The 12104-nt window shown below is 35.5% G+C and overlaps 1 protein-coding gene across 1 annotated transcript; it reads left to right on the forward strand.

Annotated features, from left to right (window-relative positions):
• The first annotated feature begins 2038 nt into the window (after window positions 1-2038).
• Window positions 2039-5643, forward strand: LOC117336875 (thyroid transcription factor 1-associated protein 26 homolog). Its single transcript, XM_033897610.1, has 4 exons — window positions 2039-2178; window positions 3522-3660; window positions 4269-4356; window positions 5464-5643. The coding sequence occupies exons 1-4, from the start codon at window positions 2082-2084 to the stop codon at window positions 5632-5634; spliced, it is 495 nt and encodes a 164-aa protein (XP_033753501.1). The 5' UTR covers window positions 2039-2081; the 3' UTR covers window positions 5635-5643.
• The last annotated feature ends 6461 nt before the right edge of the window (window positions 5644-12104 follow it).

Genomic DNA, 12104 nt, shown 5'->3' on the forward strand with positions numbered 1-12104 from the left:
CAAGGGGCTGGGGACTACTACAACCATACAACAAGGGGCTGGGGACTACTACAACCATACAACAAGGGGCTGGGGACTACTACAACCATACAACAAGGGGCTGGGGACTACTACAACCATACAACAAGGGGCGGGTGATCATAACAACTATACAACAAGGGGCTGCGATTACTACAACCATACAACAAGGGGCTGGGATTACTACAACCATACAACAAGGGGCTTGGATTACTACAACCATACAACAAGGGGCTGGGTCTACTACAACCATACAACAACGGGATTTTTTAACCTTAATTACCTTAATTATGGGTATGCTTTCGATTTTCATTTTTTTCATTAGTAAATTAGATACATAGCCAGGATTAATAATATATAGCCATATTCGGCAATTCATGTTTCCGTAAATTACATCAAAACTGCCAAACATAATTAAAAGTATATCAGAGACCTCCAAATTAGAATTATACAGATTCGTGAACAGACATTGTTTCTATAATCTAATAAGTGATTGTATTTATATATTCTGATATTATAACCCAGATAATTAGCATCAGGTGAAACGTCCCGTTCAATGTACAATTAGATGCTTGATACAGGTAGATGTACCTGTTAATGGTTTATCTACCTGGTCACGTGAGTGACGTCTGGACTAACATGAATGAGGTCACCAGAGATGATAGCACTTATTTATGTTAATCGGTGAATACCTGTATGCTGGTGGTGTAGATAATCTATATACATATATATATATACGGTGTATAATCAATTGCTATTGTCTGGCTTCATTTTATGTTGTATTTGTTTTATTGTATGTCGGGAGAGGGAGTTTCATCAATTGAAATAACTTACGAGTGGTTACATAATTATGCTTGTTTGTTTGTTTTTGTTGAACGTCCTATTTACAGCCAGGGTCATTTAAGGACGTGCCAGGTTTTGGGGGTGGAGGAAAGCCGGAGTATCCGGAGAAAAACCACCGGCAACAGTCAGTACCTGGCAACTGCCCCACGTAGGCTTCGAACTCGCAACCCAGAGGTGGAGGGCTAGTGATAAAGTGTCAGAGGCCAAGGCGAGTAAAGAAATAATTGGAAAAGGGGGAAATAATAATAGTTATTTAATTAATATCATTATTCTCACATTATAATTAAAATTCCTTTTTTTTTATTGTTATTTTGAAAGTAACATGAAATCCCAAAAATATGTCTGAAGAAAAACAAAATCAGCACAGAAAATACATAAAAAGAAAAAAAGATACAGTAATATAGATTAATGATATGTTTTATCTATTCATCATTTCCAGAAGTTCGTTTCCATGCACTTTGCAATCTAACACTCTCAACTCCGAATGTGAATACATTGTTGCTACAATGAATTATTACTATGTGATTACAATTGGGCAAAATATTGCATGACAACGTACCCGTGATTTTGAAATCCCGCGCTAAAGGTCTCACGCAACTAAACAATTTACTGCGTGTTATTACTAGTTACACCATCTCCCAATCGCTCATTTGAAGTTCAAATGTTGTGAAATTGATATCAAATTAAATGTTAAGACTTTCGCTATTTGAAAAAAAAAATGATGGCAAAGGATGGATTTAATCACATATAAGAGTACATACATGTAGGTACTCGGAAGTACCTATTTCATATCTAGCCCGAGTTTTCTCTGGCCCTGTCACAATGTTTATTTTTTTCTTTAGGGACATGGTTCAGGTGAGACAGCAGCTGATTGGCTTACTTAGATGTGTGAGAGTAGTTGTGTGACAGCGGTTATGTACAGGAGAGACTGATCCAGCTAGCGAGCATTAATAAATAATTATGTAATATACCACACCATCACCGGGGGAATTAAATCGAAGTCACTCATAAAATGTCAAATACTCATTATTTATTTATTCATTTATTTGACTCGTCGTTATTAAAAATGAAAGCGCACATTTTGTGCGGAATGAGTTACAGAACAACAAGATGGTGTATATTTTCGTATTTTCCGGATCTTGATATATGTCGATTTCAAAATTATAATAATTTGTATTGATAATCGGAGTCTTTTGCATGTTTGATTCAGGATCGCGAGCATGGATGACAACATAAAAAGAAAGCCTTTCAAAAAAGCACACACCAAAAGGCCTGGTGCGGATAAATACAAGAAATTTATTGGAAATAAAAGCGAAGGTAACGTTTCTTTAAATTTGTATCTGATTTGGGGTGAACAGAGCGAGTGAAACAATGTTTGAAGCGAGTGGTTTTCCCCAAATAGTCCACATGTGCACTTGAAACTCTGAACGAGTTGATGAAATAATAAAACGTGTGGTATATTTTAGGAAGGATGCACCTGCTGTAAGAATTTGATAAATATGCGCGCCGTCTTGACAAAATGTATCGATGAGTCCGGGGATGGGCTGTTTGATTTGTCAACCGTGAAGTTAAAGTCTTCGATGACTTGACAAACAGACTTTTAACATATTCAGTCTTTTGATGATAAGATGTTAAATGTCACAATATGAACCTTCGAAGGCTTATATTATAGGACTAAGCCACAGGGTATTATGCGTGATTCTTGTTTATATTATAAACAAGGATTTTAAGGTCATTCCTCAATCTGTGGAGACAGGTATCACTTAATATATGTACAGTACTTACACTAGTTCTAAATATTAAAAAACTCCTACGTTGTCCTCTTCTTGACGACAAATTCAGTCGAAATAACTTGATCCCATTACTAAATTTTGGTAGCAATATGTCAACAGTAATGGCATTTACAAGAGTTATTTCCCTTCCAGTATCAATTCAGAAATTGCATCTGCCCGATGCTCCAATAAATAATGTACACTGATCACAAAGACTACCGGGACTAGTTACCCTTGGTCCTGATATGTGGATATAACTGTGTATACTTGTGTAGCGGAACTGGACTGAGATGAATGCCAGCGACCAGGTACAGGTACAGAATGTAGCTCAGTTGGTTGAGCATCCGGCTAGTGTTTGGAGGTCCAGGGTTCGAACCCCGGTCTGGCCTTGCATTTTTCCTCTCCTATTACAGTTGTATAAAATATGGTACAAAATTAATATTCTGGACCTTGGGTGCCTAGTCCCTTTACATCACCTATAGCTATTTATGAGTCATGTGATCAAACATTACTTTAGTTATAGAAGTAAGATATGCACCTGTTCAATAACAAAGACAGTATACCTGTGGTTCAGTTTAAAGATTTTGCGTTTCAAACCAACAACCTATGATTTGATGCATAAAAGTAAAAAGACAAAAAAAAATTAAAAAAAAAAATTAAGGGAAAATTCATTTAATATCAGATATTCACCCTGTTTCCCACAGTTGTAAATATGTCACAAAGATGTCCTTAACATTAATATCCTGCTTTTATTTTGTAAGTAGGGCAACATAATATGTCTACATTACAAATGAAACATTTTGGATGCATTTGTAAGATACACAAACCTGTTAATAATGTATAGTACTTGACTTTACATTTAAAGTAAATTTATTTCTATCACATCAGGACAAGGATTCGCAGACAACAGGAAGAGAAAAGTACAGCATGAGTACCTGAAGATATTGAGTAAACAGAGGAAAAAAGACGAACATCAAGCAAACCAACAATCGGAGAGAAATAACAGATTTACAGACAAAGAAGAAAGGTACATCTTAATATGCATGTGTATATCATCACATTTAAAGACTTTCATAAGATACCAATTTAGTAAGGCCTTTTGACTTTCATAAGTTATCAATTTAGTAAGGCCTTTTCAACAGAACTATTCCATATATAACTTTAAAAAAGTAGCAGCTTCCTATTCAATAAGGAATTGGAAAATTTTCTTTTGCCAGGGTGTCGGATATATAGTCTAGTGAAACAGAGGTCAAAGTTCAAACCCTAACAGTAGAATTGAAAATAAAATGCCATGTTTCATTACACAGAAACATAAATTTGAATCGTTATATGTTACAAACATTTTCTGCAGGCTTATAAATTCAAAAGGTAGATTAAATCTTGCCAACAACTTCTTTAATATACTTTTTGATTATCAAGCTGTTATATATATACAAAGTATATACTGTTTAGAGTAGAAGATAAAAATTCAAATTTACAAGTCAATTTGCTACACTTTACAAAATAAATCGACATTATCTGCTGTATATATAGTTAATTAACATTAATGAAAGATGAAATATCAAAGTTAACATGTTTGAATCACTTTATTTAAATTGAAAATATAAAAATTAATTATTTTATTTACAATTGCAGCTCTTCCAGTGCAGAGAAATTTACAAAATTTTCTAAATCCAAATGGCAGTCTGAACAAACGAAAGTTGAAAAGGCAAGAAAGAAGACGGTAAGAAATAAATGTTGCATTCTTGGTTTATAGCCCTTTGCATTTAATTCACTTTCTATCCTTTGTTAGGGGATATTTTCACCGAAATCGCGAAAATTCATATAGAAGCTAGGAAAAACATGCTCTTTCTGATAACAGGGTTACCAAAAATATTTTAAAAGTTTAAACCCACATGGGCAGAATTGCCTGATGACAAAAATTATTTTTGTAAATAATTGTCCAGTTAAAGCTTTTGCGCAAGTTTCTTCCTGAATTTTTTGACTACATGTCAAGTAAAACTTTACAAAGGATGCCATGATGACAATTTATGAAACAGTAATAGGGCATCCAGTTGATCCTTTGATGTTAAAAAATTCAAATGACTATTTCCATGAAAAAAAAGGACTAAACATCAAATAAGACATGTCCCTTCAATTTCAAGAGTCAAATCTGAATTTAGAAAGTAAAAAAAATACTGTCAAGTGTCTACTAGATACCCTGAGTATTCATTTATGCACATTTTTGACATGTTTTTTATTTTATGTTTTTTGCCAAAATTTTCGGGTAAATTTCTCCACAGGCCTATACATGTACTTAGTCAAAGATAATACTACAGAATTAATGCTTTGCATAGATAGGCCTATTCAGGATGGCGAAAATCCAATCTAAATAATTATGAATATCAATATTTTGGTCATTGGCAATTTTAATTTTTTTAATGCTGAATCATTTTCTACATGTACATGTATGTGATAATACTGTAAATCACATATATTTCATGTGAGATTTATTTTTTGTGTTAATAATGCAACGAGAGCCAATCTTGAATTCAAATCTTTCGTGATTATTTGTTCGAAAATAATACCTTGGGATGGCGACCGAGCTATCAGTATAGGAATCTCAAATAGCTAGATCAGTGTTCACGAAATCATGTATTGGCAAATATGCCTAAAGGGGTAAGCTCGCGAAATAAAGTATTCGCGAAATCTAAGTGTTTCACAGTACTAACAAGGACACTCACTGTGATTCATTCATTAGAAAAACCCAACTGGATCTAGGTTTAACTGTTGGGTGGGTGTTTACTGAACGATACAATGTATAAACCATAGTTTCTAATTTTATTTTCAGGAGGCATTGAAGAGGAAACGAGAACGAGAGGAAGCATTAGCTAAATACAGTGACAAAAAGCACCAGAAAAATAAAACATTTTGCAAACGGACGCGTAAAGGACAACCGGTAATGAAAAATCAAATTGAATATCTGTTAACTAAAATTGAAAAGCAGGTCAATAAAACGTGACAGTAAATATTGTTGAATTTGTTTTATTGATACATGATGATTTTGTTGCAAATTGTACCAAACAATTTTAAATGATTTAGCTTAAGTGATGTGGGGATGGAGGTTGATACTGTTGAGATTTCTGATAGAAATTCATGTGGCCATATGATATGTTGGTAATCCCTGTTGATTGTCATCTGTACATCACACTTATGGTTGTATGTTGGTAATTATTATTGTCATCTGTTTATCAAACTGAAGATGGTATGTTGGTAATTATTATTGTCATCTGTTTATCAAACTGAAGATGGTATATTGGTTATCCATAGTGATTGCAGACTCATCTTCCATCAAAATTAAGCTCATCTGATTCCATAGTCTGTTATCAGATCTAAAAAAGATTCTTCATCTGAACAAATCATCCTGATTAAGAGACTTGACGAGTAGTGCAAATGATTGTTACATCCCTGCTTCTCTTACCTACGTGTTAACATATTACTGGTGACTTGATATCCAAGGGCCTGTGTCCATTATCAAGATTTCCCTGACAGATGTCAATTTCTGGCTCGGAATCAAGTTAACAGCACAAGGTTTCGATAGATGCAAGTTGATAAAACCAGGCTGAAAATTCAGGTGATCGACATCATGACCTTCATTTAGGAATATTATTTTCTTGTGAATATAAGAAGCCAGAAATGTTTCATGCTTGTTGATATACCTAGTGGTTCCGTTGTCACACCCCAACCCCTATTGGGGATTGTGATGTAACCGAAATTCCACCTAGATTTGTAGTGGTGAATTCTAAAGTTATCCCCCTTTGCCATTTAAGGTAAAATTTCCGATTTCATCAATAACGATTGCTTGTTATATTTGAGTCTTCATGTAAATAACGTACAATGTATGACAAAAAAATTCAGTATTCTGTAACCATACTCTCTCCGTAGGAGGAAATCTATAAATCCTTGGTAGGGATAAAAACAATATTTACTTCTGTTTAGTTCATATGACATATATGCCATACCTCCCGGCGTGAGACAAAATCTCCCTTATTTTCAAGTCATTTATTGTCTCCCGGGAGGAGAGACAAAATTCCCGTATTTCGTAAATTTCTCCAGTATTTTTTCCACCGCCATTTTTGTACATATTATGTACCTACACTTGATTGGTATATATTTACATTTAGATATTTTTGATAACAGTTATCTACACCACAGACATTAAAACAACCAATGACTTTAAAGTACTTGTATTGTTTCCGTTGTAGGTCACAGGGACAATGTTTCGACTTCAAACATTTTCAATTTGACTGAAATTTTTAAAATCGTCTTCTTGAGACCCAAATAAGGTAGAATCAAATATTGTTTATTGGTGGAAGGGTCTTTACTTGAATTGTGACTTTCATGACCCTTCGGTCGCTCATTTGCCCCGGGGAGTTGGGGAACTTCTATAGTTTCAATAAAACCTGGATATAACTGTACCACGGGTCCTTGCAAACTCTTTCCATAACTGCAAATTTTGTAACGAGCATTCCCACCTTCAATCTTATTGTATCGTAACATACAGTGTAGCCCGAGTATCCTCTGGCCCTTACACCATGACTGGTGTGAGTTTCCTCTGGCCCTGACACCATGTCTGGTGTAGTGAGTTTCCTCTGATCCTGACACCATGACTTGTGTAGTGAGTTTCCTCTGGCCCTGACACCATGACTGGTGTAGTGAGTTTCCTCTGATCCTGACACCATGTCTGGTGTAGTGAGTTTCCTCTGATCCTGACACCATGACTTGTGTAGTGAGTTTCCTTTGGCTCTGACACCATGTCTGGTGTAGCGAGTTTCCTCTGGCCCTGACACCATGACTGGTGTAGGGAGTTTTCTCTGGCCCTGACACCATGTCTGGTGTAGTGAGTTTCCTCTGGCCCTGACACCATGTCTGGTGAAGGGAGTTTTCTCTGGCCCTTACACCATATCTGGTGTAGGGAGTTTCGGGGCCAGAAATGACTCCCTACACCAGACATGGGGTCGGGGCCAGAGGAAACTCTGGCTACATACAGTGCTGTTCATCCATATGTATGAATAAACAGATATTTAGTTGTTAGAAATAATTTGGTGTATAAAATTGTTACATACTATTCATTTAAGCATTGGTGTTATTTTTAATTTTTTTTAGTTTCATTGGGGTATGAAAAAAATATGCTTGCAAACTTCTTACAAAAATTTGCAAACATGTTTTTTTCATACCCCTATGAAACTAAAAAAACAATTGACATCAACGTTTATAATTTATTTTTGAAATTGATTTTCCAAATTAAAACATGTTTTAGGTACAATTGAACTCATCTTATAAGGGAATCTTTTTCACAAATCAATTTGCAATGTCAATGGCCGTATTGTGACGTCACATATTTCGCGCCATTTTCGGATTTTTTTCATAGAGGTATGGGAAAAAACTCTCAACCAATCAGAAAGCCACATTCTGCGTACAAACACTGGACAATTAATTATTTAATAATCAAAAGAATTTTTGTTTTTGAATTCCATGTATAAACAGTTACGATAGAAATGCGAACCTCATGACGGTAGACTAGGGCCTTCGACCATTGTGCACACTTCATAGTCTGATACGAGGTCCGTTTCGCCCGTGTCGCCTCCAGATTTTACACATTTAAGGATGTCATCAACAGTGTCAGTGTTAAATACGTAACATTGCAAGTGAGATATAGTCGTCGACCTCAAGTGTGGGGCCCGCGGCGGGGAATACGAAGCCTGCTTTCTCAATAGTTAGCAATGCATTGAACATACAATTACAGGAAAGTCGCATTTTTGACTATCATTTGTTGAATTTCTATTGGAATTAATTCAGACTTGATTACAATTATCAGTCACTATGGGATTGCAGTTATATGGTACGCACATGTTAGCCCTGACTAACCTCCAAGGGACTGACGGGCGGGGCCTTAAACGGTCAAATTGACTGAAATTTCAAAAATCTTCTTCTTAAGAACCAAATACAGAAGAATCAAATACTTTTCATAGATGGGAGGGTATTAAGGTGCTTTACCTAAATTGCGAATTTCATTACCGTGGTGTCTCCCATTTGCCCCTTTGGAGATGGTTTGATTAAAATTATCAATATGCACATGTCGGCCCTGACTGACCCCCTGGACTGATCACCGAGGTCAAAAAGGGCAAAATTGACTGTAATAGTTCAGAACTCATGTTAAGACTCACGTGCCTCTTAAGCTTATATGTGCAAAAATTGTTAAGACCTTTATATAAACGAACCATGAACAAAGGTATATAATGAATAAGTAACAATTAGATTAATGAATATTTGACAATATGGTCCTGCCCGCCAGGAAAATGATCTTGTCAACAGTTTTACATTTCAGTAATCAGATCGACAACCTTTCGTGTACCCAAGTGACAACGCCTTCATGCGTCAGACATACTTTCTGTGTTTAATTATGTTAAGCCATAATTTTTTAACAATTTTTGAACGAATTTGTTTATTTTAAAATTTCAATTAGCCAATCAAAAATTGAAATTGGCAAAAGAAGGTTTATAAATGTGCTTATCTGAAGCTTGAAATATTGGATACGCGCCATACTTCCCATTCGCCCATCCTCCATGAAAATTTGTTTGGTGGCAAGCATTAATATTGTCAGGAAGGAATTTTCAAAATGTTCCCTTCTTCCGTTAGTCTTTTGCATACTTTAATCTGATGATAACAGTATGCCGTGTATCGGTCCCGGACACGTACACTCTGGTAGATTTTCTTTTATAATATTTTCTAGAAGGGATTCTGGACGATGCTTCTTCACTTTTGGACACAGCCGAGCTAGTGTCCGAGATGGTAAAAGATGTGATCTACTCTGCAGAGTGTTTCGTCCTATCATGGTCCTATTGACACCAAGTTCGAAAATAGTGTGACGAGATGGTAAAAATAAAATAAAATCAGACAAGTGTACGAGATGGTATATTTTATTCACGATATCAATGCTCGGGTAATCAAGGGACATAACTCTGACGCGCTTCCTGCGTTAATGACATAATGTGCATAAAATCATCGGATGTTTTAATATAGAAATTGTTATCAATATATATTTGGCAATATTTCGTAACTATGTAGGAACTAAACGGATGTAAATATTTTTTCTCAAATACCACAGACATTAAAATACATCCGATTATGTAAATTACGTAAGTGTTGTTTGTGTCAGAGTTGTAGGTTTTCCGATAATGAGGGTTTGTTATATTGCTTGCTTGCTTGTTTGTTTGTTTGTTTGTTTGTTTGCTAGGTTTATCGTCCCGTGAAAACCCAGGGTCATTTTGAGGCGCGGTCTCCTTGTAGTAGTCGGTGACTACCTCACTGAACAACATACAAGGGGCTCGTCGCATGTAATCAAGAACAATTATGGTAAAAGTGTCTTGTCCATGCACAGACTGGGACATTTGTCGGCTTTCCGAGAAATACAAACCGACACGGGTAGGGAGTATCGAACCAGCTCCTCGTATCACCACTCGAGATTACGTGGCCGGCGACTGAGCTATCTTGGTCCCCTCAAAAATGAGGGTTAGGTTAACTAAGTGCTCATATCTATACGATCTATTGTTATATATACATATCTTAGCCTAAGCATAACAGAATGTTAATTGAAAAAAATAAACAGAATAATGAAACATATGAAATTGATGCATAGACCACAGGGACATGTCTAGTGTTATAATTTTTTATTTAATAGCCAGAAAGACCAATATATAGATATTTCTGGCTATTGTTTTTAATATAAGACTAGACATGCCCCTGTGTATATATACCAATTTCTTATCAAATTGGTCAAAAATTTGCAAGCCCGATAACTACATGGTTCAGTAGTATGAGTTCAGAAAGAAAATATATCAAAACTGTTAATACATAGAAGTCAACATCCATTCTATATATATATTATTTATTAAAAAAAATATATGCGATAATTAAAAATATTTACAGCATATTCCTTACACTTGCCCGTTCGTTGTGGTCAAAATTGACACCAAGTTAGAAAAAAAAACGGAAGTAGATAGCTTGATCGATCCCTATACAATTTTTGAGTTATGGCCTGAAGCACATTTGTACAAAGTTTTGTACTTCTGTCAAATGTGCATTATTTTTTTCATTTATTCGCTCCACTATCATAATCTTTGTCATTTTTTTCATAAAAAGTTGTATAATTTTGTCAATAATGTAATCTTAAGCATTCGAACGCTTGCGCGAAATCAAATGCCCGGAGAAAAAGATCTGAATCTAACCACCGAGTCATTTTAAAACCCAGAGCTTTCATGTCTGAACATGTTTCAAGTGAAACCGAGATTGCACCCACGATTCCGCACGAGGAATGATGGAATATCCGAGTGGAATCAATATTACAACAGCTTAAAACCATGACAGTATCTCTATACAGAGGTATATATATACCGAGGTATCTCTATACCGAGGTATATATATACCGAGGTATCTCTATACAGAGGTATCTCTAAACAAAGGTATCTCTATACAGAGGTGTCGCTATACAGATTTATCCCTAAACAAAGGTATCTCTATACAGAGGTATCTCTATAAAGAGGTTTTTCTATACATAGTTATCTCTAAACGGAGGTTTCTCTATACAGGCGTATCTCTATACAGAGGTATCTCTATACATAGTTATCTCTAAACAAAGGTATCTCATACAGAGGTATTTCTATACAGATTTATTTCTATGCAGAGGTGTCTCTATACAGATGTGTCTCTATACAGGCGTATCTCTATACAGAGGTATCTCTATAGAGTTATTTCTATACAGAGGTGTCTCTATACAGAGTTATTTCTATACAGAGGTATCTCTATACAGAGTTATTTATATACAGAGGTGTCTCTATACAGAGTTATTTCTATACAGAGGTGTCTCTATACAGAGGTGTCTCTATACAGAGGTGTCTCTATACAGAGTTGTCTCTATACAGAGGTGTCTCTATACAGAGGTGTCTATACAGGCGTATCTCTATACAGAGTTATTTCTATACAGAGTTATTTCTATACAGAGTTATTTCTATACAGAGGTGTCTCTATACAGAGGTGTCTCTATACAGATGTATCTCTATACAGAAGTTTCTCTATACAGAGGTATCGCTAAACAGAGGTATCGCTATACAGAGGTATCGCTAAACAGAGGTATATCTATACAGAGGTATTTCTATACAGAGGTATATCTATACAGAGGTGTCTCTATACAGAGGTGTCTCTATACAGAGGTATTTCTATACAGAGGTATATCTATACAGGCGTATCTCTATACAGAGTTATTTCTATGCAGAGGTGTCTCTATACAGAGGTGTCTCTATACAGAGTTATCTTTATACAGAGGTTTCTCTATACAGAGTTATTTCTATACAGAGGTGTCTCTATACAGAGTTATCTTTATACAGAGGTTTCTCTATACAGAGGTGTCTCTATACAGAGGTGTCTCTATACAGA

The sequence above is a fragment of the Pecten maximus genome, chromosome 10 (assembly GCF_902652985.1).
Source record: "Pecten maximus chromosome 10, xPecMax1.1, whole genome shotgun sequence".
Taxonomy (NCBI): domain Eukaryota; kingdom Metazoa; phylum Mollusca; class Bivalvia; order Pectinida; family Pectinidae; genus Pecten; species Pecten maximus.

What these genes read in the sequence shown, in the direction of transcription:
- LOC117336875 (XM_033897610.1), top strand. Translation starts at nt 2,082, where the DNA reads ATGGATGACAACATAAAAAGAAAGCCTTTCAAAAAAGCACACACCAAA. An exon ending in TTTACAGACAAAGAAGAAAG is followed by an intron (nt 3,661 to 4,268) that starts GTACATCTTAAT and finishes TTACAATTGCAG; the next exon opens with CTCTTCCAGTGCAGAGAAAT. An exon ending in AAAAGGCAAGAAAGAAGACG is followed by an intron (nt 4,357 to 5,463) that starts GTAAGAAATAAA and finishes TTTTATTTTCAG; the next exon opens with GAGGCATTGAAGAGGAAACG.